This window comes from Plenodomus lingam (genome assembly GCF_022343315.1).
Source record: "Plenodomus lingam strain CAN1 chromosome Unknown contig_18, whole genome shotgun sequence".
Taxonomy (NCBI): Eukaryota; Fungi; Ascomycota; class Dothideomycetes; order Pleosporales; family Leptosphaeriaceae; genus Plenodomus; species Plenodomus lingam.
The window spans coordinates 882,488-905,957 of NW_027093935.1; the positions used below are offsets into that span (position 1 = coordinate 882,488).

The 23,470-nt window shown below is 51.8% G+C and overlaps 10 protein-coding genes across 10 annotated transcripts; 5 read left to right on the plus strand and 5 right to left on the minus strand.

Moving 5' to 3' along the window:
- Nucleotides 1–1,496: 1,496 nt before the first annotated feature.
- Nucleotides 1,497–1,784, plus strand: IAQ61_003720 (uncharacterized protein; the record flags this gene model as incomplete). Its single annotated transcript, XM_066096076.1, has 1 exon — nucleotides 1,497–1,784. The coding sequence occupies one exon, from the start codon at nucleotides 1,497–1,499 to the stop codon at nucleotides 1,782–1,784; it is 288 nt and encodes a 95-aa protein (XP_065953952.1).
- Nucleotides 1,785–2,135: 351 nt separating this feature from the next.
- Nucleotides 2,136–3,632, plus strand: ADH1 (alcohol dehydrogenase; the record flags this gene model as incomplete). Its single annotated transcript, XM_003837232.2, has 2 exons — nucleotides 2,136–2,522; nucleotides 2,597–3,632. 2 exons carry the CDS (start codon nucleotides 2,136–2,138, stop codon nucleotides 3,479–3,481), a joined length of 1,272 nt encoding a protein of 423 aa, XP_003837280.2. The 3' UTR covers nucleotides 3,482–3,632.
- Nucleotides 3,633–5,125, minus strand: IAQ61_003722 (uncharacterized protein). Its single transcript, XM_003837233.2, has 4 exons — nucleotides 4,976–5,125; nucleotides 4,838–4,923; nucleotides 4,444–4,639; nucleotides 3,633–4,266 (listed from the first exon to the last, which is right to left on the minus strand). The coding sequence occupies exons 1-4, from the start codon at nucleotides 4,976–4,978 to the stop codon at nucleotides 3,778–3,780; spliced, it is 774 nt and encodes a 257-aa protein (XP_003837281.1). The 5' UTR covers nucleotides 4,979–5,125; the 3' UTR covers nucleotides 3,633–3,777.
- A 242-nt stretch (nucleotides 5,126–5,367) lies between these two features.
- IAQ61_003723 (uncharacterized protein) lies at nucleotides 5,368–6,816 on the plus strand (the record flags this gene model as incomplete). Its single annotated transcript, XM_003837234.1, has 3 exons — nucleotides 5,368–5,520; nucleotides 5,579–5,706; nucleotides 5,757–6,816. 3 exons carry the CDS (start codon nucleotides 5,368–5,370, stop codon nucleotides 6,814–6,816), a joined length of 1,341 nt encoding a protein of 446 aa, XP_003837282.1.
- A 129-nt stretch (nucleotides 6,817–6,945) lies between these two features.
- IAQ61_003724 (uncharacterized protein) lies at nucleotides 6,946–8,016 on the minus strand (the record flags this gene model as incomplete). The annotated part of the gene is made up of 3 exons (XM_003837235.1): nucleotides 6,946–7,649; nucleotides 7,709–7,942; nucleotides 8,001–8,016. The coding sequence occupies 3 exons, from the start codon at nucleotides 8,014–8,016 to the stop codon at nucleotides 6,946–6,948; spliced, it is 954 nt and encodes a 317-aa protein (XP_003837283.1).
- A 283-nt stretch (nucleotides 8,017–8,299) lies between these two features.
- Nucleotides 8,300–11,807, plus strand: IAQ61_003725 (uncharacterized protein). The gene is made up of 3 exons (XM_003837236.2): nucleotides 8,300–9,051; nucleotides 9,142–10,908; nucleotides 10,968–11,807. The coding sequence occupies exons 1-3, from the start codon at nucleotides 8,816–8,818 to the stop codon at nucleotides 10,975–10,977; spliced, it is 2,013 nt and encodes a 670-aa protein (XP_003837284.2). The 5' UTR covers nucleotides 8,300–8,815; the 3' UTR covers nucleotides 10,978–11,807.
- A 2,006-nt stretch (nucleotides 11,808–13,813) lies between these two features.
- IAQ61_003726 (uncharacterized protein) lies at nucleotides 13,814–16,089 on the minus strand (the record flags this gene model as incomplete). Its single annotated transcript, XM_003837238.2, has 5 exons — nucleotides 13,814–13,994; nucleotides 14,051–14,171; nucleotides 14,221–15,132; nucleotides 15,182–15,268; nucleotides 15,321–16,089. The coding sequence occupies 5 exons, from the start codon at nucleotides 16,087–16,089 to the stop codon at nucleotides 13,814–13,816; spliced, it is 2,070 nt and encodes a 689-aa protein (XP_003837286.2).
- A 2,456-nt stretch (nucleotides 16,090–18,545) lies between these two features.
- Nucleotides 18,546–19,226, minus strand: IAQ61_003727 (uncharacterized protein; the record flags this gene model as incomplete). The annotated part of the gene is made up of 2 exons (XM_003837239.1): nucleotides 18,546–18,734; nucleotides 18,810–19,226. 2 exons carry the CDS (start codon nucleotides 19,224–19,226, stop codon nucleotides 18,546–18,548), a joined length of 606 nt encoding a protein of 201 aa, XP_003837287.1.
- Nucleotides 19,227–19,789: 563 nt separating this feature from the next.
- IAQ61_003728 (uncharacterized protein) lies at nucleotides 19,790–20,981 on the plus strand (the record flags this gene model as incomplete). Its single annotated transcript, XM_003837240.2, has 2 exons — nucleotides 19,790–20,546; nucleotides 20,620–20,981. 2 exons carry the CDS (start codon nucleotides 19,790–19,792, stop codon nucleotides 20,952–20,954), a joined length of 1,092 nt encoding a protein of 363 aa, XP_003837288.1. The 3' UTR covers nucleotides 20,955–20,981.
- A 497-nt stretch (nucleotides 20,982–21,478) lies between these two features.
- Nucleotides 21,479–23,418, minus strand: IAQ61_003729 (uncharacterized protein; the record flags this gene model as incomplete). The annotated part of the gene is made up of 3 exons (XM_066096077.1): nucleotides 21,479–22,950; nucleotides 22,998–23,149; nucleotides 23,201–23,418. The coding sequence occupies 3 exons, from the start codon at nucleotides 23,416–23,418 to the stop codon at nucleotides 21,479–21,481; spliced, it is 1,842 nt and encodes a 613-aa protein (XP_065953953.1).
- Nucleotides 23,419–23,470: the final 52 nt, after the last annotated feature.

Consider the following 23,470-nt stretch of genomic DNA (forward strand, 5'->3'; position numbering starts at 1 on the left):
CATTTTGAGACACAGGCGCACACACACACACACAGAGAGAGAGAGAGAGAGACAGAGAGACAGAGACACGGATTTGGTTTTTGATTATCAACGATACAACGGTCGTGTACGACAAACGCCCGAGCTGCGATTCCAGGGCGCTTTTGGTATGCGGTGCGGGATGGGAAAGAAAGAGGGACACAGGGACACAGGGACAGGGTGTGATGGCAGGAGGGGAAATGGCTGGATAGTGCTGTTGCTTGCGAGACAAGACTGAATGGTTACATGTCTGCTGTGGTGCTTGCAGTCTTGGGATAGGGGGAAGGGGGGAAAAGACTTGAGTTCCAACTCCAACCATCCAATTACCCCGCGCTTCAAAGTATGGGGTACCCAGTCTGCGCAACCGGCATTTTCCCCCGCAAATCTGCATGTTGTGGCAGTGGTTTTTGGAGGGTGCGGTGTTGGGTGTTGGGCGTAGGGCTCCATGGTTTTGTGTGTGTGGAGGTAGCTGCTGTAGGACAGATTGTGGATATTTGCATCGTCTGGCTGGATGTTTTCCAACGAGGATGGACGTGGATGTATGCACCTACCTATCCATCCAAGTATGTCTCCGTGTCAGGGCTATTCAACCTATTCTCCCACACTCGAGTCTCGACCCGGCCAACAATGGAAACAGGAGTACCGGTACCAGGAAAAGGAAGCCGGACACTTCAGCTTACTCTACCCAGGCGATTCGTTGGTCTCACCAGTCGTCCCACTCCGCTGCCCCGCGTTTTCTGAAGCTTGTTCGACATGGACATCCACAGCCCCGCGGTGGCTAGGGCTAGGAGGGCCTCGGTTCCAAGGATGTCCGCTTGGTCAAGAGGCAGGAGCCGCGTGCAGAGAAAAGGCCGAGTGGCGGGGGGGGGCATGGCGACGAATGATTGGTCAATTGGTTGTTGCCCAACAACAGCAACAAGTGAGGAGCTGGTCGAATGGAGGTACTGTTTCTTGGGGTGAGGGGGTAGAGGTTTCAGTCCTGCGTCCGATCGACCGAAGCTGGATTGTTTGGGGGGTCTGGCTTTCCTGCCGAATTCTTTTGCAAGTGAATGGTACCGGTATGTACAGTACCGGTAGGGGATGACAGCTCGCCAATGGGCTACTCTACCGGTAGATGATGGGAAGGAGAGAGGGAAGGCATGACTAACCACCCTCACAGATGACCACTTCCCAACCAATTCCACACACACGCACACACACACACTCTCTCTCTCTCTCTCACTCAACCATCACGATATCCTGTCCTGTTCCTCGAAACCCCCCTAAAAAAAAATAAAAAAAAATTAAAAAAAAAACACTCTTACCGAGAGAATCTTCACCTGGCCGCACGAGACCAAAAAATAGAAAAATAAAGAAACGCTCCCCTAGCAAAAGGGAAAAAAAACATCAGGAGACATCATGTCCCAAAGCAGCAAGGCGGGCTTTTTTGTTGGCGTCAGAAGAAGTAAGCCCCTCACACCACACACACGACAACATACATGGCACAGGATGTAGGAGCAAGCATGCTTGGACGGCAATGGTGCAAGCCTAGTCTGGCTAATCAGGCCACCACGGCTTCTTCTTCTTCTTTTCCTCCTCCTCCTCCTACACCACCCGCCCGTCCTGCGACTCCAGTCTTGCCAGGTGATGGCACAGGCCTGAAGACAGACTCTCTCTCTCCTTTGGATTCTCTTTCCACCCATCCGATGCAGCATCATCCGATATGTACAGCTACTACTATCACAGCATCTACCACCATACCTGAACTGTGCAAGTTGATCCAATGACCCCACCCATGTCCTCGTTTCCCCATCTTCGAAATGGGGTGACTAGGTACGCATGGGGCAAGTGTAGGCTCCATGGCAAGGCCATCAAGCTCCGGCAAGCCGGGCGGCAGGACTGATGGGCGCCTGGGTGGAAGGAGCTCGTCACTACATGTGCCCTGTCTGCTTTTGCTGCTGCTGCTCTTTTGGTGCAAATCCGGTAAGGCGGGTGGTGAGAGTCTGACCCTTGATCCTACCGCATCCATACGGTTGGCCGGGAGGGGCAAAAGAAGGGTCCTTGGGCTTGCTGGGACTCGGCCTCGTCTGACTGTAGAAGTTCGGGGAGATGGTATATAAGGATGGTGTTGTTTGGGAATGACTCTCAATTCCAATTCTGATTTCCACTACTACCACTTCTACTACTACTACCACCACTACCACTACTACTACTACTACCACTACCACTACTACTACTACTACCACTATCAACTTCATACTTCTCACCTCTCCCTTCTCGGCTTTCAAGCTCCCCCATCTTCCTTCACATCCACCACCACCACCACCACCACCACGCCAACCAGCATGAGTGTCCCAGAAATCCCAAAGGAACAATGGGCCCAGGTCATCGAAAAGACGGGCGGTCCAGTCGAGTACAAGAAGATTCCCGTCCCACAGCCCGGCCCAGATGAAGTCCTCGTCAACATCAAATACAGCGGCGTCTGCCACACCGACCTCCACGCCGTCAACGGCGACTGGCCCTTGGTACGTCTCACATCGCCATCCTCTCCCCCAATCAACCAGCCCACTAACCAAAACCCCCCCCCCTTCCTTCTCAGGCCACCAAACTCCCCCTCGTCGGCGGCCACGAAGGCGCCGGCATAGTCGTAGCCCGCGGCTCGCTAGTAAAAGACATTGAAATCGGCGACCACGCCGGCGTAAAATGGCTCAACGGCTCCTGTCTCTCCTGCTCCTTCTGCCAAACCGCAGACGAACCACTCTGCCAATCCGCCCTCCTCTCCGGCTACACCGTCGACGGCACCTTTCAGCAATTCTGCATTGCAAAAGCCGCCCACGTCGCCCGCATCCCCAAGGAATGCGACCTCGCCGCCATCGCCCCCGTTCTCTGCGCCGGCATCACAGTGTACAAGGGTCTCAAGGAATCCGGCGTCCAGCCGGGTCAGTGGGCTGCTATTGTAGGGGCTGGAGGTGGGTTGGGATCGCTGGCGTGTCAGTATGCAAAGGCGATGGGGGTGCGTGTGATTGGCATTGATACGGGAGAGGAGAAGAAGAAGATGTGTATGGAGCAGTTGGGTGCGGAATCGTTTGTCGATTTTGCCACGTCGAAGAATCTCGTGGCTGATGTGCAGAATGCTACGCCCGATCGCTTGGGTCCTCATGTCGTCATTCTCGTCGCTGTCAACGAGAAGCCGTTTCAACAGGCGGCCGAGTATGTTCGTCCCCGTGGTACCGTCATCTGCATTGGCTTGCCTGCGGGCGCCTATCTCAAGGCTCCGGTGTTTGAGACTGTCATCAAGATGATTCGCATCCAGGGCTCCTATGTCGGTAATCGCAAGGATAGCGCAGAGGCGATTGAGTTTTTTAGGCGTGGGCTGATCAAGGCTCCCTACAAGATTGTCGGCCTGTCTGAGCTGCAGATGGTCTATGACAAGATGCATGCCGGGGCCATTGTCGGACGCTACGTCTTGGATACTTCCAAGTAAATGACGGACCGGTTCAATAGACAGCCAGGCAAGCAAGGCAGGCAGGGAAAGAGAGAAGCAACAGACGGATCAATGTAGCTTCTCCTGTATATACTCGCACATGTATCAAATTCAACTTCACATAAGAAATGATTCAACGACAATGACGAACATCACATTCATTCATCCATTCACAAGTGGCCAATGGCAACCATCTTTCATCGGGTAGTAGTGACGACCATCTTTCAACGGCAACTAGTATCATACGTAACAGGGCAAAGCTGAATCATCATTCCCTTGGATCTCATGTTGTTAACCTACTGCACCATGACATCCGCAGAGTCCCCATTGCTACCATTGCTCCCCATCGGCTTCTCATCTGCCTCCTGCAAGCCAAGTGACAGAACCGGAGGAATGTCCTTGCCTGCAGCTCTAGCCTTGGTTTCCGCCCAGTGTCGCAGGCGCACTAGGCTGCGCATCCTCGCCTCACCATGGGCACCAAGGCTAGTCAAAATGGCTTCATTGACCTGGCTCGCCACCTTGCGACGTAGAGACGGTTCCAGCAACTCCGTCAGTTCCTTTTGAAGGGAACTAGCAGGTGCAGGCAAAAAGATAAGCAGGGACATAGTGAGCTCTAAGTCTTTCAAGAATTCCTTGTTGGTAGCTGCGCGGGGAGCGAGTTGCGATGACGCGAAGCTGAGAGCAGGGGTGATATCCGATGTTGCGGTTGCAGTGCATGTCCGAATCAGCTCAATGAGTTGAAGACGGAGCAATGCAAAGTGAAGAGCGGGATCGGTGTCGAGAATCTGATTTGCGGTCAGCAAGGCTCCATAGAAAAACATGTGAAATCAAATGAGTTGTAAGCTTGCAATCATACTGAGGACTGAAGGTTTGATTATCATCAAATTGGATTATGCGTGGTGCATGAAACTGAATTTAATCCTGCAAGGTGGGTGTGCCGACGGACGAGATTGAATGCATACCTGGGGGTTTAAATCATTAATCTTGGTGATGGCGGTATCAATGTCGCCTGCATGAATCGCCTGACGTATTTCTACGCGTGACTGAATGGACTCCTCTTCAAGAGGTAGCCGGATGTTCGCTTCCTTTGCGAACTTCTCAGCGGCTCTAGGGTAACCTTCGCTGACCAGGTAGTCCATAATGACAAAATTAATGTCTCTGTGATAGGTACGTCAGCATGGCTGTACCATAGAGCAAAGAGGCTCATAGATGCGAAGCAGTGCAAGACAAGAAGTGTCGTCGGCAAGATCAGAGATAAAGTTAACATATTCTCCACACGTTGTTTCGGAGAGATTCCCAACTTTTTTGAGATCATCATGTAAAGGTGTGGAAGCAAAGGAGAGGAGCGGTACTTACGTCTTTGACGGCTTGATGCCATCAATTCTACGTTGGAAAGGATGTTGCGTCGGCGTCGCAGCCGACACGGAAGCGGTGGATGAGCTCTGTGACTGTGTTAACATGTGCAGGGAGCTGCATAGCGAGAGCAGTGCGTACCATGATGAAGCAAAGACGCTCAGCATCTTCATCCGACGTCCATTAGTGGGAGCAAGGTGCTTCCCGACCGCAGTCGAGTTTGCTGAAGACAACGCAGAGTTTGCGGTTGCAGAAGTGGAAGCTGGCAAGCTTCGCGCGCAGAAGAGAAAGACAGCTCGATGTTAGCGTGCCTTGGCAGATGCACTAAGCGAAAGTGTTCCAGCGTTAGCCCGCTTCTTCGCGTGGGGCCGCCCGAGGCTCTCGTTGACTTTCAGTGGACGAAAACCATCCTGCAGGCACTCTCTATATCCTTCTTCCTTTATATTTTTATATTTCGTTCTTTTCCAAAGTCTGTTACAGCATGGAATAGGATTATTCCACGAAACTTCTTCGAAACCAACACAGTCACAGCGATGTCCTCGGCAGGTCGTCGAGTACACTACTCACCACCATGGGGCAACGCCAGCATTATTGGAGTCGCTGGGAGCAGTGGGTCAGGCAAGACATCGTTGGCAATGGCGATAGTGGCATCTTTGAACTTACCCTGGGTCGTTATCTTGAGTATGGTCAGCAAGAATGCATCGAACACTGTCACGTGCTCGTCAGGCTAATTGGGTATCCCAGGACTCGTTCTACAAGCCTTTAACGCCAGAACAATCAGCGGCTGCATTTCGCAATGAGTTTGATTTTGATTCTCCCAATGCAATCGACTTTGACATATTGGTGGAGAGACTGAAAGATATCAAGAATGGGTGAGATCTAGCCAAACACTACTTGGAGTACATGGCTGATATGACTAAAGCAAGGTTGCTGAAGTACCAATTTACTCATTTCAAAAGCACGCGCGGCTAGAGAAAACCACGACAATCTATTCGCCGCATGTTCTCATCTTGGAGGGAATTTTCGCACTCCATGATCAGCGGGTTCTGGACCTGTTGGACCTCAAGATCTTCGCTGAAGCAGATGCGGACCTCTGTCTGTCAAGACGACTGGTTCGAGATGTCCAGGAACGTGGCCGTGATATTGAGGGTTGCATCAAGCAGTGGTTTGGTTTCGTCAAACCCAACTTCTACAAGTACGTTGCACCACAAAGGGAGATAGCCGATCTTATCATCCCGCGTGGTATCGAAAACAAGGTTGCCATCACCATGGTCAGCAACCAGGTGCGACAGACGCTCGAGCATAAATCCATCGCTCATCAAACAGAGCTCAGGCGTCTTGGCAAAATTGCGGAGGACAACCCGCTCAGCTCAAATGCCATTGTGTTGAAACAGACGAACCAGGTCATCGGAATGCACACTCTACTATTGGACCCTGCAACTTCAAGAGAGGACTTCGTCTTTTACTTCGACCGTATGGTAGCTCTACTCATTGAAACGGCTGCAGACTTCCTCCCATTCGCTCAGCATAGCGTGACTACACCACAAAACCATACCTATCAGGGTCTGACCAAAGCTGCTAAGGTCAGTGCCGTGGTCGTTTTGCGCGGTGGTAGCGCTTTCGAAACGGGTCTTCGACGCACGATTCCCGATTGTATAACGGGTAGAATACTTATTCAGACCAACTATCGAACTGGCGAGCCGGAACTACATTACAGAGCTTTGCCTGTGGACATCGCTCAACATGGCCTCATTCTAGTTTTAGATCCGCAATTCTCATCAGGTGCGGCGGCTCTCATGGCTGTAAGAGTTCTAGTAGACCATGGGGTCCCCGAGAAGAAGATCGTCTTCGTCACGTATACGGCAGGTCGTGTCGGTCTGAACAGAGTCTTGAGCGTCTTCCCCGACATGAAAATTGTTGTGGCTAGATTGGGAGATGATATGGAGAATCGTTGGGTAGAAACTAAGTACTTGGGATGCTGATCAGGCGCACCAAGTACGAAATCACATATCACAATCGCCATCTTCATGGCGAGTGAGCCGACATATATATTCAACGTGTGAAATGCGACATTTGTACCACGCAAAATGCATGTATATGTACGATGGGTATCATAGGAAGTACTCGGTCGTCACCTCTTTCCCTTGTTGCTGCTGCTGCTCGGCTCGGTGAACGTCGTTATCTGGACTTGCGTCGAAGACGTTGAAAAAGCGTTCACCCGTATCGCTGACCTCCAAGACACTGGCCATATTGCCACATCGATAACAGTAATTCGGTGCACTCCAAACGGTACTGAGTCTGTCATCATAGAGGACTTGGAAGCCTTCCTGACAGAGCTGGTGTGCTCGCAGGATGTGCGACATGGCGTTGACCTCCAAAAACTTCTTAACCACTTGTGCACCAAACGTATACCCCGCCCCTCTGGGGCTGAGTGAGAACTCGTCTCGTTCAGGATCAGGGTCGCTCCAGACAAGATCGGCCATGGGTCCTTCGTGGGGTATCTCACGAAAGCGGTCGATGATCTTAATCTGGTCGATAGAGTGGATAGAGGGGGAAAGACCACCATGGACACAGAATATCTGGTCGTTGATCACGACGGATAATGTGAGGAAATCGAACATGTCGGTGAAGTAGTGCCAAACGCTTGCGTTGCCGTACTTTCGAGAGCACTCGGTGTAGAAGCCGTACGATTGTGTTACGCCGCGGGACTCGTGGTTGCCACGGATGAGGTGTACTCGGTGAGGGTAGCGCAACTTGAGACAGACTAGTAAAGAGATGGTCTCGACAGAGAAGAGACCGCGGTCCACGTAGTCTCCTGCAGAACATTAGCATTGCGCCATGTGACCCCGTACAGCATCGGAGAGAGCAGCTTACCCAAAAAAAGATAATTCGTGTCCGGACAGGGCCCGCCAATCTTGAAAATCTCCATCATATCAAAAAATTGGCCGTGAATGTCGCCGACAACAGTGACAGGCGCTCTGATGTGTACCACATTGCTCTCCTTCATGAGCAGCTCCTTCGTTTTGGCACATATCGCCTCCACCACAGACTCGGCTAATAGTTCCTTCTTCGAAAGTCGCGAGATGCACTCATCGAGGTCCACGCTTGCTGCAGGCAGTCAGAAAAGGGTGGCAAAAGGGCTGGACAGCACTGGCGACTGACGTACACGGTAGGCCTGGCATGGTGGGATTTGGAGACGTCTGGGCGCAGCAGCCGCAGCGGATACTCTCAGGGTCGTGAGTCTATACTGGTCGCTAACAGATGTCTGTACCGTACAATCATCCTCGGAGGCGCATCGGGGCGTGAGATGCGGGCGATGGCATCAAAGCGAATGACGGAGCCATGGTGGGTGCGGTGGACGTTGCGGCCCATGTCCCGCGCCAGCCATGGTCCAAGCGCATCCACGTGACTTCGCTCCAGACCTCACCTCATGTAGGTACAGCTTTCTTTCGACGCGACACCCGTTTGTGAATCTGTACGAATTCGGCGGAGATTGCCTCACCAGTCCCCTTTCACTTCATGTCTTGAACAAATTCTGTCCCTTGACGGCTCTCAAGTCTACTCTCCAGTCTGCCATTCGTCACAACACTTGTTGTGCTTTTTTTCAGCCGGCTTCTTCTCCCATCAGCAATATCAGCCCATCCAATTTTTCGTCCAGCCCTCGCTCCCTTCTACATGATTAATGCAAAGGAACAGGATTTGGTTTTTCTGATCAATACTCATTGCTTTAGCGTCCTCGAGACCTCCCATACCATAGGTAGCCGGCGCTCGAGCTTTCCTGGGTGCCTTGGCACGTGCACTGAATCAGACCCGTGGGCCGATTTTCTCGTCGCGCACTCACCCTTCCATCTCTCGTTCCCAGAACTAGCAGAACTCCTCATTTTATCTTCAAAGTAGGATATCAACTGCCTAGTCTTTTCTTGCCAACAAATCTTTGTCACACTCTGGATTAGGTCAGGGTAAAAGATTCCAGGGTTGGGGATGTCGTGGAGCGGTCCAGTAGCCGGTGCACCGCCTTTTCAGCAGCCCCCATATAACAACAACCAGCAGCCGCCATATAACAACAGTCAGCAGCCGCCATATAACAACAATCATTCTGCCTATGGCCAACAACTTCCATACCAATATGGACAACAGCCACAACAGCCAGGCTATGGACAGCCTCGAGGAACTGCATGGCCTGCAAGTGGGCCTCCACAACGAGCACCTGATAATCGGTAAGCGATGTCGAGTACTTTCTATAGGCCTAAACTTGCTCTCGGTGTGCGAGCTGCTCAATCTTCCTGGCGTGCTGACAACATGACTAGCCCGTCTAAGAAGAAGGCTGCACCTGTAATTACTCGGTACCCTCCTCCGCCAGGCTATCGTGGACCAGCGCAACCTCAAGGGCCTTTTGGTGCTAATCAATATTCCGGTCAATACCAGCAGTCTCAGCCTGTATATCCATCAGGCCCTCAAGCTCCTCCCAGTTATACACCACAAGTATACAATGCTGCCCCTACAGCCTATGGTTATCAAGCGCAGGGATACCGAGCACAGCAGCCCCAAAATTATGCACAATCAGCCTATCCATCTACCCAGGGTCACCAATGGCCACAACAAGGATATGCCTCTAATACAGGTTATTCACAATCACCTATTCAATCATCTGGGTCAGGTTGGGCGCCCCCTCAAATGAACTATCAAGGTCACCCACCTCAACCTGTTCCAAACAATTCGAACCAGCAAGCCTATAGCCAAGCGGGACCATGGCCATCAAATAATGGACCCCCACAAATGGCAGCTCAAAATTCCCATGTGTCCTCCCATGGTCCAGTTGCACGTACAACAGATCCCAATGCTACTCCAACGCCAGCTACCGTCCACATGGCGACCTCCCAAGCTGCGTTGTCCTCGAACCAATCAAATGGTGCTGTGAATCAGAATAGTCCCACTGAAAAGCCACAGATATACCTTAGCTGTGATGATTGGGATTTTGATTTTGATGGCGCGATTTGGCCGAAGAGTAATGAACCTGTGGACCCTGCCCTGAGCCTTGGTGTCATTATATGGCACCCTGCGAAACAGATGACACGCGCCTTGCCATCGACTTTTGAAGAGGCTGAAAAACAGGCGTCGGAAGCAGCACTGGAAGGCTTAGGCAACGGAGACTCGGTATCGATGTATTTCACAGCGGAGAATTCGCATGAAGCATTCTTGGACGTGAGACAAACAGATGATTGGGACGCTATTCGCGATGACCCAGTCTTCGTTGTGTTCACTGATGAGGAAATGCAGAAGAATGTTGTGTCAATTGAGGATTGCATTGCCCAAAGAGACCGTCCGGATGAGTCCTCGGATACCACAAAACATGATGAAGACCAAGAGATGCATGATGCCAGTTGGGACATAATGGAAAACCTCGAACAGGCCTTGACTAGCAGACATGTCGACTCACAGTCGCAACCAAGGAAGCTAAAGGATGTGCCGTCACCCACACAAGCCCAGGAAGATATTCTTGCCAAATTAGGTGTCACTGGTACTCCGAAGCCACCATCGCATAATACGTCTCCGGTACCTTACCAAACGCATGAGACTCAACTCACTGCATCGAATCCAGAGAAGTCGGCCGCCCCTTCTACGAAGCCTCTCAGCTCGCAACCAGCTCCTTCTAGGGCACATTCTTACAGTGGGTTGCCGCATTCAGGCCACAATCCTTCACAACAGCGGTCGTACGGCTCGATGTCATCTGGTTCGACATCCAGACCACCGCCTCCGCCACCACCTCCAGAGCAGCCACACTATGATCCGTGGAACGCGCCTCAACATGACACCCATGCCTTTGGCGGGCGCTCGGGCAGCCCTGCAACCTCGGAAGGCAGCAATCGAACCATGGCTGGGTCTGATTTCGAGTCCGGTAAGCCTAGTAACCATAATGATCACGAAAATTCTGCCGCACCCTCTCTGCCGCGAAGCGACAGTTCCAACAATCGAAAGAGGAGCTACGAAGATGCCGACAAGGATGGGGAGCAATCGCGACAGCAGGATGACCATTCGAAGCGCAAGAGGCGTGCTCAAGTCGATGCTGCTTACAGGTGAGACTTCAAAGCGCTTGGCTTGACAAAAATCTTGTCAAATGCTGATTACGCTTCAGTCGCCGTTGACATGTCCGAAATTTCCTTTCCATGCCATCTACGACATCATTCCAACTTTTCTCACGACACCGGCAAACTCAGTCTGCTACCCAGTTGCATTATTTCAAAACTTATTGTTCTTCTTATCTGTCAAAACATGTCATGGTGTCATTTATAACCCGGTCGGGTATCATCTGAGTAATCTTTTTCAACACTATTTGAGTCGCGATTTTCTTTATTCGTTTAATTTCCAAGTCCACACGAGATCTCAGAGAGGAAAGGCGGAGTGAGATGCACGCACTTCTGCCTAAAAACCAGTCATCTGACAGTCAAAGTCCGAGTGTCCGTTGTTTCTCTGTCAGTGGTTGTGTGTTTACTTCATGAACTGAACAGCATACATTTTTAATATTTCCTTGATTCACTCAAAATTCACCATGTTCTCACCACCCTCACGATTTATCTACATCAATTTCAGTCTTATGATGTCATGCTTTCCCGGTTGAGTCATTCCATCGTCCCATGCGTTTATGTCTTTGCGATTGCTTTGCTTCTCAGTCTTAACACGCGTTCTTGATATGTTCGAGAGACACTGCCTAATTGGGAGATATTCTGTTCCTTCTTATGCATAATGTAAGAAGATGGTCATATGGAAATGTGAGTATGAATGACAATGCGGATGTTATGAAAGTTCGGGTAAGCGCTCTCGCTGCCTGTCTAGACGTTTCGTTAGAGATTCGACTGGCACGCCGTCTTGGTCAATCGCGTAGCGCCTGATTCTGCGGTACATGATAGGGCTTCTATGCCGCCTGTAGTGCATCTTTGGGTGGCGTAAGATGCGTGCCTCGTCGTGTCAATGCATGCACTTGGTACAAGGCATCCTCCTCAAAACAGGACGGAACTCTTGATCCCAAGGACACGCCTATTGAGAAGTGAGTTTTCTTCAAGTCTTCACGATGAGCAAGTGCGTGTCATGTTCAGCCTGTATTAGCTTAATGTAAGTTTTATGCACGGCAGCATTGATATCATGTGTCGGCTTAGTGGATGCAGCTAGTATATCGCCGCTTCCCCTGCTACAGCGTAGTGGAGACATAGGATGAATGTTACCATCAATGTAAGTTTTTTCTCTCACACCTTTTGCTCGTCCAATTTCTGCTCTGATCTCAAGTCTGGGACACATTGCGAGTGAATCAATCCCCACTCCTCTTCAATCTTTCCTACATCTCCCATACGAACCAGTATCCATCCCATGCCCGCGACAATGCAATCACGTATAACAAGTGACTTCACCCCGCATGAGCATTCCCCTGTTCAATGCCTCGTCGATCCCGCAATACCCTTCCTGAACCCTCACCGCTCCATTGCCATCCCGTTAGTGACTGGTATACCATCTCTCCTCTCTCTGATAATTCGTTCCCTCACATCGAGAACATGTATACGCATATATATCCCATATCCTCCTCTCAAACCTGAAGCCCAGCCGGGAGATAAGTCGTCGTAGAAGCGACGGATGTTCATGCCCGTTTTACCATCTCTTTTGTATGATCGAAGCTGCGGTTTCGACCGTCTTCGCGCGAGTGCGGGGAGATGCAATGAGTTGTACATGACCTTGAGAAAGCCCGCTATTTGCTTTTACGCTCAATGTTCCCTGCCTAATCTGGGGTCTTGCGTCCTCCGTCTTGCGTGGATGTCGCTGTTGCGCTGCTGCTATGTGTGCGCTGGGTTATTGTGGGATGCATGCTGAATGTAGATATATTGGACATGCGTGTATGTGCATGATCTTCGTATCGTGCTTCCTATCCGCATTCGCATTCCTATCCGATGAAGACTGCTGTATCTCAAACTTCATGCACTTGGGCATCCCAGACGCAAAAGGAAAACAAGGGAATGTAAATAGGAGCCGTGGATGTGAAGGCAGTTTGTTGGGCGCAGGGGAGATGGGTGGGGCTGAGTTGGCTGGTTGTTGGGCGGTACGTGGGGATGGGGAGTGTGTAGTAAGAGAAGTGTGTGGTAAGAGTGTGATGAGGGAATTGTGGTAAGAGTGTGGTGAGGAGATGAAGGAAGAAAGGAGCGAGGGATAAACAAAATCATCTTCTAAACACCAAAAAAGTATCGATATTGCTTAACGCCAAATCACAGCATACCTGTAGACCCCAAACGCCACATGACTATTGTTGTTATGGTGGTAGGCGTAGGCGGAAGAGGAGTAGGAGCAGTGCTAAGAAGTATATACACAGCCAAGTCGGCGAATTCCAAATCCATAACCCCTTAAGCATGGCCATGACCATAAATCCATACCCCATATCCATACCCATATCCATAATCATACCCATACGCAACCCCCCAAAAACGCCCCTTGACAAAGAACAAAAACCCAAAACCGCAGGACAAGCAATCCCCCACCCAACCCGCCTTCCCGGTCCCCAATCCCGCAGAAAACAAGCAGTAAGCTTGCAGAAAACAAAACCACGACGTCGACTCTGCGTGTACGCGGCAAGTCTGGGCCGTAGTTGCAGTAAGAAAATGTGCGTGGTCGAGACGAGACAGGAAAAAAAAAGGATCGCAGAAGATGAGCAGGATCATAATCATAGAGGATGAGATGGCAAACATCTTCATATATAAAGTCGAGATTGTGACCAAAAAAAAAGCGGACGTAATCTGTCAAGTGCGGATGGAGCAGAGGGTTCAAAGCCCATTGTGTACGACAACCTTATGCCAGGAAGATGGTCGTAGAAGCACAAGCTGGGTTTCTTTGTTCGTATTGTATGTGTGTGTTCGTACAAGGGGTTAATATCGTGTCGTCGTGAGGGTATGTCGTGTCGTGAATTAAGAAGGTCGTAGAAGAAAAAATGGATTAGCAGTGCAAATCTCACCTCGAGTACGGCTTGTTCATGAGTGCAATCTCGCGAGCAACAGTGGCCCACTCGAGTTCGCGGCGAAGAGGCTCGTTGCGTCGCTGACGCTGGTATTCCTCCCACTTGAGGAGCTCATAGGTGAAGCGCAAGTGTGGTTGGATTATCACATTGAGTCGACGTGCTCGCACAAAGCAGCTGGGAATGGGTCAGTTGCGACAACATTTAGACGGAGCAATTCGGCATGCACTTACTAGGCACGGGGGAAGGACAAGCCCAGCTCGTTCATAACTTCGGCAATGCAAATCGTGGCAGATCGAGACACGCCCACACGGCAGTGGACAAGGGTCGCCCCTCCTTCTCGCTTCCCAGCTTCTAGATTCTTCATTAGCAATGAGCTTTAGAGTTTGTTCGACAAGCATACCAATAAATTTGAGGCAACGCTCAAATTCAGCCCACAACGGGTCAACGCCGTTGTCCTGAACTCGATCGATGACCAAGAAATTCTCACTGGGCCAATCAAACTCCTTTTGCGTCTTCTCCGGCCACGACAGCGTTTCGCCAACGCTCAACACGCGGGTTATTCCTAGTGCGTGAAGAAGTTCTGGGTTGTTGGCGTGCCCAAGATTGCCCAGATACATGTATGGCAAGATGCGACTGGGCAGACTACCGTCGATCCTCGATAGCCATTGAGGTTCTGACATGTTGAAGATGCTTTGCTTGAACCGTGGAGATTCCTGGAGGATGCGTGGCTGAATCGCTGTCAACAGTGCAACATCTGAAGGATATGCAAAGAAGTTGCGACCCTTCTCCCGATGCAATCGAATATACGCCTCGTGAACAGGCACACCCTCTGCATACATGAAGTAGGCAAGAGCAAGGAGCGTGGTCTCGGTATATCCATCTGTGCAATGGATCAAGAATTTACGAGGTATTGCAATGTCGTCCATCTCGATGGCTTCATCTTCGTCGCTGCGTCGCCGTTTTGCTCGTTTCGCTTCCAGAGGGTTCGCCAGCTCAAACATCCATTTGCACATATCCATAAGCCCGTCGACCTCGCTGTGTGACCACGTCGGCGGCATGATGCTTCCTGAAGAAGGGAATTCCATGTGCATAGCAGCCTTGCGCTGAATCTTGTCAAGTCCCATGCGCAAAGCGCGCAACGAGCGCGCTTCAGGTACATGAGCAAGATCAGTGGCTTCGATGAGCATGTCAAATTGGTCTTCTCCCAGACATTCTGGATCAAGGCGCGAATCAGGCGTAGGTCCCAAGAATACATTGTTACTAATCTCCGAAGCCCTTGACATTGCACACATCTCATAACGTTCCCAGTAGACTGCGGCAGGTGAGTTGTCATTCTGTCGACACCTTGGGAGGAGACTCACAAAAATCGACAACATTGCCAGTGATATCTCCCGACCTGTTGAGCGCAACCAACTTCGGGTATTTCTCCTGCACTGTGGCAAAAGAGTCTAGTACAGTATTGTCAGATGAGCCGTTCTTTACAGGCAGGAGAAAACGAACCTTCGAGCACAAACGTGTTGAATAGGCACGGCCGCAGCCCGTTGCTCTGTTCGTGATTCCTCTGCGCTTTGGAAATCTTCCGCGCCAGCATGAGGGTGTCATTGAGTTTGGTCTTATGATCGCCATACACTATAATGTCCGAGACGGTAGCGAGTTTGCAGGCCTGGATCTGGAAGTTGCGCACCGAAAAGCCGTCCTTCGGGTCACATTCGATGAAGTCTGGCGAGTCATCGGCCACTGAGTCGAGAATCTCATTAGGTGCGATTGCTCCCTTCAGCTTGGACGACGACAGGTTTCCGCCAGTCTTGACAATGGCAATACTGCGAAGACATCGGGGCACTTTCCGCACACTCTTGCGACGGGAGGAGAAGAAGGCGAGTTGGATCTCATTTTCTTCGTGAAGGCCGTGCATCCATGGGAAGACCTGCTCTGGATTGGGAAGAGGTTGCGTGGCAATGTGTTCGAGGGCGGCGGCCATGCAGTCGGCAGTGATCTTGTACACTGGAGGGTCAGTAACAATCTGATCACAGTACTGGTCTGGCGGGTATGTGATGGATGAAGTCTCAATCAGACTGTCTTGTCGGGGAGGAGATGCAGGAGGCGTTTGGGGCAGTGAGAGTCCTCCAGGGGCGCAGTTGGGAAGATGTTTGTTGGGAATGGGCATAGGCGTGCCATGTGGAGTCGTCTTGCGTGAAAGCTGGGATGAAGCAGGGGGCGTTGGCTCCCGGGCAAGCATGAAGGGTGGTGCCCTTGCTACTGCGGCGGCCATGTTTGGAATTGGAGACGCAAGGAGGCAAGGTGGTTGAGAGTAGAAGTAAAGGCAGGCAACGTGAAATGCTCGGTTTCACGTAAAAAGGATAGGCACGGGGGGGGGGGGGGACAGTGAACAGCTTGGAGAGAAGGTCCTCTTGGTGATAACGATGGTTGAGATAAGGTTGGCTTGTCCCTTCCACGACAGCTCGACCAATGATAGGCTCTTCAGTGGCCGGAGGGGTCAAAGGAAGAGAGTGCGGGGTGAGTTGAGGGCACACAAAGTGATACGAAGACTTGCGGCCAAAGGGGGAATGCCAGCGAGCGGCGTCCTGTCGACTGGCTTGATCAGTACACAAAAGCGCACAGCGTCGAGTCCAGTCAAAAGCGAATTTGACGTGTTGAGGTGTGGACCCACGTTGTTGAAAGTCCGGACTGTTGCTTGGAGATGCTGCAATCGCTCAAGCCTCAGGTGGACGAAGAGGTTGAGACCTCCGGGCCGGTACGGCAAAGACAAGTCTACAGCGTGGCGACTGAAGCAGTGGACATGTTGTGTAGAAGCAGATGAATAGTGAAGTTGACTTGAAGCAAATGGAAGTAACCTGGACGGGGTATTAGGAGAAGAAAGGAAGAATCATGGAGGCGGGCAAAAGGCGTTGATGGCTGGTGGTCGCACAGAAATGGCAGCGGAATGTCCATGGATGGGCAAGACAGCAGAGCGTTAGTTGCCTTTCCCCGCCTTATCACACCCAACAACCAGCATCTTGAACGAGGCGCCGTTTTAATTCACCCAACCCGGCTCGCGTCCTGCAGCCACCTGCAGCTTGGTCCACACACACACACAGGTAGAGTAGGGAGACACAGACACACACTCATGCGCGGTTGGTTCGCGTGTAGGCAGAGTACAGCGCAGAAGCACCCGCACCCTTTCCTTCGAATAAGTTGCTTTTTTATCAACAGGAGCAGGCGCTGGGATTGCGGCACCATCACGGCGCAGAGATGTCGTGGACCGATAACGTATCGCCAGGTGGATCTGATGGCATTCCCCGCCCAGACGACAAGACCTGACCCCAAAGTGCACATCCCTACATAGTAGCTACCGTACCAAGAGGGAAGAGGAAGAGGAAGAGGGAAGAGGAAGAGACCGTCCATCACTCTTTCGTTGAGCTCACGACCCCCTTCCACTCAGGAAGCGACGGCGCCCGGCCTCAAGACCAAGCCACTAAAACGACATGGGAGCCAGCGTGGAATCGGGCTGTCATTTTAGTGCCACTCCACTTTGCATGCGGGCGGAACCCCAGCATCAGAGTGGGTATCGCCATGGCCATGGGTACCAAATCTGTGCAGCCAGCCAGACGTCGCCACCGACTCGACGCCTCAAGCCTAGGCCTCACCAACCGATTGTCGATCAGCCCCGCGTCTTCAGAGTTTAGGAGCCGCTTTGGACCATCACGAGACGACACATTCGCAAGGAGAGAATGTGAGAGAGTTTGTGGCTGACAAAGAGAGAGAGAGAGAGAGAGAGAGAGAGAGAGACAGTGTGGGTGTGGGTGTATGCTGAAACCGTGCAACAAGCCCCCCCTCCCTTGGGCGTCCTGCGTTTGTTGAATCTGTGTAACCCCGCATCATTCAAGGTGTCGACCGTTTGTCCAAGGGCTTACGGCTTCCGGAATCCAGGCGAGACTGAACAAGAGAGGGAGAGAGAGTCAAGACCAGACCAGGGCCAAAGAAAAAAACCCTTGCAGAACGTCTTTGTCTAGCTGGGAACATTTCCCCTCCATCTTTGTGCACACAGTCGTCTCCTTGTAGTCGTGAGCCCAGCCAGTCTATAGTATGCTGCTGGCCTGCGTGTCGTCAGAATAGGTAGTGGTTCAACGCCCATTCCAAGGCACCAAAAGGAGTTGCGTGTTTCAACATGTCTCATGCGGTATACTCGGTAGAGATGCAACTGTGGAGTAGACTCATATAGTCGTAACGGACTTGAATCCGGCAAGATGGCAACCCTTGGAAGACGGTTGTATCCAGCAAGACGGTTACTCTATACCACAGTTTACAACTCAGGCATACTTCAATTCGACAAGCTGGCCGCTATGCTGCCCAGATAGAATTGTTCGCATGCCTACCTGAGCTCCTTATCATAGTTTGCAGCTCACCTCCTTGGAACCCAAAAAAAAACTAATCAGAAAGAAATTAGGCCTTGCTGCAGACTAAAAACGAGGCTGCAGTGCTGGCATAACCTCTTATAATTCACATCTTGCACCCACCACATCAATCGAGGGACTTCCCACAATCCCAAATTCGTAAAGAGACTCATCAGAGCATAAACATGGACAACGGCATGTCCCATGTATTAACTCGAAACCCTTACGTAACGCCTAAGCTGCACTCGCCCAAAAGATTCCTGGTATGCAACTCCCCCATATACATGATAGCGTTGAAACATGACCACCCGAACCAGCGAATGATGCCCTTGATTCATGCATCCACATCAGTCTTGGAATTCAGCAACTCGTCCACAATGGACCGTTGATATGCGAGTTTGTCTTTGGAATCTCCCTCCTTGTCTTGCTCCTTGAGGAGGACAGCGAGGACCGCGAGTGGAGGATCAAGATGGAGTCGTTGAGCACGCTTCCAGCGCTTTACTCGGGCGATTCCTGTGCAGGGCTATGCAGACATATCATGTTAGCCACAAGTTGCGAGTTCACTGTCAACTGGCCTGGAGGCTGGAAATGGACTTACACCATAATGTGCGCTCATATCGAATTCCCGCAATATCTTCTCGTGCACCGTCAATTCCTGCTGATGCACCCTCGGCGCCTTTCTCTGCTTCTCTTTTGCGGCCCAATACTTCTTGATCGATGCATCTGTCATGCGCCGAGCGGCTTCTTCTTCTGGTGTGCTCTCTACTTCTTGCGCCTTGACCTCCTGCTCTGCTTGCTCGAGGATGGCGACTTCAGTCGTGCTGGGTTCATCATTCTCGATGTTGGTAACCTCAGGTTGGGTAGGAGTTTTGGGCTTTGTGTCGGACAGCAGACCCTTTTTTGCGCCTTGTGGTCTTGCGCCCGACTTGGTGACTTTGTTGGAGGCTCCGTGGAATGCGAGGGTGGACTGCGACGACTTGGCCGCAGGTCCGGATGAGCGTCGCTTGGGAGGCATGCTGGTGTATGATTTGCTTTGTATTGTGTTGTATAACGAGATACCAAGGATCGTTTACGAATGCGCGCAGTGTTGGAGGTCGTGGGAAGGCAGTTGGACATGTGGTGACCTCATTTGGCAAGGTAATTGGCTTGGCGGCGCGTGCCTTGCCGTTGTCAGGGTGACGCGCTAGACACGCGTGCAGGTGACTTTACTCATTCACCCTCGTGCATCTACACTTGTCTGAAAGAGTGAGTGCGTCTTCTGCATCTTTATTAAATACCAATGCCCCCGTCTTCGAACGCAATCTGAGTTTAGAAGTAAATGTCCCACCACGATGTAGATGTTGTCCATGTGTGCGGGGTTCCCATTACCCCAGCACTTCTTTCGACTCTCTCTTCATCATTTCAGTCTTCAATACAACAACAGAAAAACAGTTTCTTAGCATCAATTGCAATACATTCAACCAATAATCAACACCCTTCATAGCCTCCTCTCCATCTACCCCTCCAATCCCCACTAATCCACTTCCCCCTCTTCCACCAGCAATCCACCCCCCTCTCCCACAAGCAAACCCACCCACAATGACCTCCACCACCCCCCCAGAAATCGCCGCACACGTCGAATCTCTCATCCCCAAATTCACCCTCACCCGGCTCCTCAATTCAGACCAAGCCGGCCGCCGCATCTCCCTCCTCGGCACCATCGACTCCCTCCCCGCCCTCCTCCTCTGCGAACGCGCCGCCTTCGACACCTCGCCCACCCACCTCGCCCACTTCCCCACCTCACTCCGCAACATCCAGAACCTCGGTGCAAACGACATCTACGCCTGGTTCCTCGCCAACAGCAACCCAGACGCCTTTGACCAGGCCCAACAAGCACCCCCACCAGACTACAAGCTCAACCTCATCTACCCCTGCACCGAAAAACACATCAACAAATACTCGGCCCAGCGCCTGCGCGTCGTCTCCGAGACTCCGGAAATCTACAATGCCTATATTCGTCCCTACATGTCTGCTCAGCGCCAAAAGGGCACCCTCAATTGGGTCTACAACATCCTCGAGGGCCGCACCGAGCAAGACGATGTCATCTATCGCGCCCCGGCTTCTGCCTCCGCCCGCAACGAAGGCTTCCTCCTACTCCCGGATTTAAACTGGGATCGCAAGACCATGGGCAGCATGCACCTACTAGGCCTAGTCGAGCGCCGCGACATCTGGAGCGTGCGGGACCTGAAGCAGAGCATGGTGGGCTGGGTACGCAGGATGAGGGAGGAAATGCTACAGGCGACTGTGGAGTTGTATCCAGAGATTGAAAAGGATGAGATCAAGTGTTATGTGCACTGTACGTGTTAATTTTTTTCCTTTCCTTCATTTTATCCCCCTTATTGTGATGTCCAAATCCTCACACCCGCCAGACCAACCAACCTACTATCACTTCCACATCCACATCGTCCACGTCTCCCTCGAAGCAGGCTCCACACAAGCAACCGGCAAAGCCCTGGGCCTGGAAAATATCATCTCCCAGCTCGAAACTATGGGTTGCGTGCAGGCACCAGACACCAACACCGCAGCAACCACCACCACCACCACCCACGACCAACAAAACCACGCCAATCAACACCCCCAACAAGAAGAACCAGGCATGCAAAACGCAACGCTAACCTACCACCTCGGCGAGCGCAGCGATCTCTGGACAAAGATTTATCAGCCGTTGAAGGAGGGGCGCGAAGTCGATGTGTCCGGGTTTTGAGGCTTGGTTTGTGTGGGGTGAGGGAGGATAGGGGAGAGTAGGTTAGGGTAGGCTAGATCTAGACTGAGAGAGAGAGAGAGAGAGAGAGAGAGTAGCTGTGTTAGGACGGGGTAGGGTATGAGAGACCAGGGTAGAGTGGGTCATGTCAGAACAGGATAGCTTTAGAAAAGAAAAGAAAGAGAAACCAACCGTAAACCAAGACACAAAAGATCAGAAGAACGCAAGAAAACAACAACAACGAGTATTCCCAATTCAAAAACCAACGACGTTGAACGCAAAGCCATACCAATACCTATACCTAACCCAGGACATGGAGAGTAAAAAGCAAAGACGACCATAGAGATGGTAATAACAATCAGAATTCAAGACTACACCACACCACCACGTCATCTCGAGGCGAAAAAATAAAGGATAGATTATAATTAGTTTGAATCGACTGTTCCATCAATCTCGCGTCCAGCTCCAGAAGACCAAGAAAACAAACAACTTCAGGGGAATCAAACAATATAATCAAAGCTCGGTATTCATACCTGCACTGCTCTTTGCTTGCCCTTGCCCTTGTCTTTACTTGTACCTTTGCCCTTGCCTTTACCATTCCCACTTCCCTCATCCTCCTCACCCATCACCTGCGCCTGTCCCTGTCCATGCCCACCCTCCCCAGCCTCCACCTTCAACCGAGCCGCCTCCAACCTATCCTCCCTCTCCATCTCCAGCCTCGCCCTCGGCTGATCCAACATGGCCCTGCCCGGCCCAGCACCCGGTGCCGGACCCCTCCCTCCCATGTCCTCCCACCCCCCACTCGTACTCCGCCTCGCCCCCCTCGTCCCAAAACTATCCACCCTCGCACCAGGCCCCCGCCTCCCTTTCCAAACCACAAAGCTGCCCCAGAACGTGCCATCGCTTGATAGAATTTTCCGCCACGGCTTCTCGCGCACGCTGAAGACGACGAAATTGACGAAGCCGATGCTGGTGATGATGATGTTGGAGCTGAGGCGGACGCCCCAGACGGGCCAGAGGGCGTAGCGGTCACGGTAGTTCATGCAGTGCATGGCAAAGGGGAGGAGCCACATGATGGTGTAGATGAGTGGGTAGATGAAGAGGAGGCGGAGTTGACGGTGGATGCGGGCGCGTTGGCGGTCCATGTGGTGGTGGTGGTGGTGGGCGGGCGAGGGGGCCCGGAGTGGGAGGATGGGCGAGAGGGGTCCGGGGTTTTGGTCGTCGAGTTGGGGCTGGGTTTGGGGGGATTGGGTGGAGACGGGGGCAGGAGCACTAGTCGTGGGGGTGGTGTGTGGGCGCTGGGCTGTGACAGTGTGGCCATGTCCTGGAGGGGGGGTTTGATGAATGGTGTAGCCTGAAGGTATAAGGGCGAGCGAGGGTCTTCGTGGAGGATCCTTCAGCACTCGGTCTGGCACAGAGTACATGCTTGCTGGGGTAATGGAAGCCGCACGAACAGGAAGGGGCCCTGCAGATACAAATGACAAGGACGATCCCTGACGCGGTGACGATACAATCTTGTGAGCTACTGATGACGCTCGACGAGTCCTACGCGGCTTCTCGAAACTCGCCTCGGGGCGTCGAGGCACTGTGCATAGGGGCGATTCTGTATCCCTATCCTCAAACGAGCTTGTAAGGCCAGAGGTCAGATGAGAGTCCTGGAAACTCTGGCTGTGCTCGGAATAGCGGCGAATGGCACAGCCGACGTATGTGTAAATGGCAGTGGCAAGCACAAAGATGATGAGTGCAACCAGATATCGCGGAATCCATTGAAGAGCCAGTCGATACCAGAAAGGCCGGATTGGAAGCATACAGTAGGCACCCAGTGACTGATAGCCATAATGTGGGTTGACGAAAGCGAGGCCTGACATTAGTGCTGGAACGAAGATGGCTCCAGTGTATACGTAATAGCGATAAGGCCTCAGGCCATCTGTACTCGCGGGTGGACAAGGACTAAAGACTTGCAAGGCGCTGTGAACTGCAATCACAAATACAGCGTAGTCTACTCTGTCAGCTTGTACTGCCGCAACGGCAAAAAGGCACACTGACCGCATGTCTCGGTACCATACTGGATAAGGAATCCGCTCATTTGACAGGATATGGTTTGAGTGGCGATCGGCCCACGTATGGATGACAGCAGGCCGAAAATGAAATAGCATATCGAGGATACTAGACCGCCGAAGAACAGGATTACAATAAGCCTACATGATACATCAGTCATGGCCAAGGCAGTATACCGCAAAAGAACCCACTGATGGCGAAATCGCTTTTCCATTCGGCAAAACCAGTAGAGGGCAAGCAAGGAAGCTACTGTACTGACTCCCGAGCAAACCAGGACGGCTACACGAACTTGATATGTCCTAGACACGTCGGTCGCATTGCTAGACGTATAAGTCGAGAGGGGAGGGGCTCGCATTGGATGCGAAGCAACACTACAGAAAAGTTGGAAGAAGATGACATATGAATACATTGCCGAGGCAAAGCAGACGGTGAAGATTTTTGATAGAAAGCGGTTTTGGGAC

Coding starts and splice junctions, on each gene's coding strand:
- IAQ61_003722 (XM_003837233.2), bottom strand. Junction 4,640..4,837: donor GGCATCAAGCCGTCAAAGAC/GTAAGTACCGCT, acceptor TACCTATCACAG/AGACATTAATTTTGTCATTA. Junction 4,267..4,443: donor TTAATGATTTAAACCCCCAG/GTATGCATTCAA, acceptor ACCGCAAATCAG/ATTCTCGACACCGATCCCGC.
- IAQ61_003725 (XM_003837236.2), top strand. CDS start 8,816: ATGTCGTGGAGCGGTCCAGTAGCCGGTGCACCGCCTTTTCAGCAGCCC. Junction 9,052..9,141: donor CAACGAGCACCTGATAATCG/GTAAGCGATGTC, acceptor CAACATGACTAG/CCCGTCTAAGAAGAAGGCTG.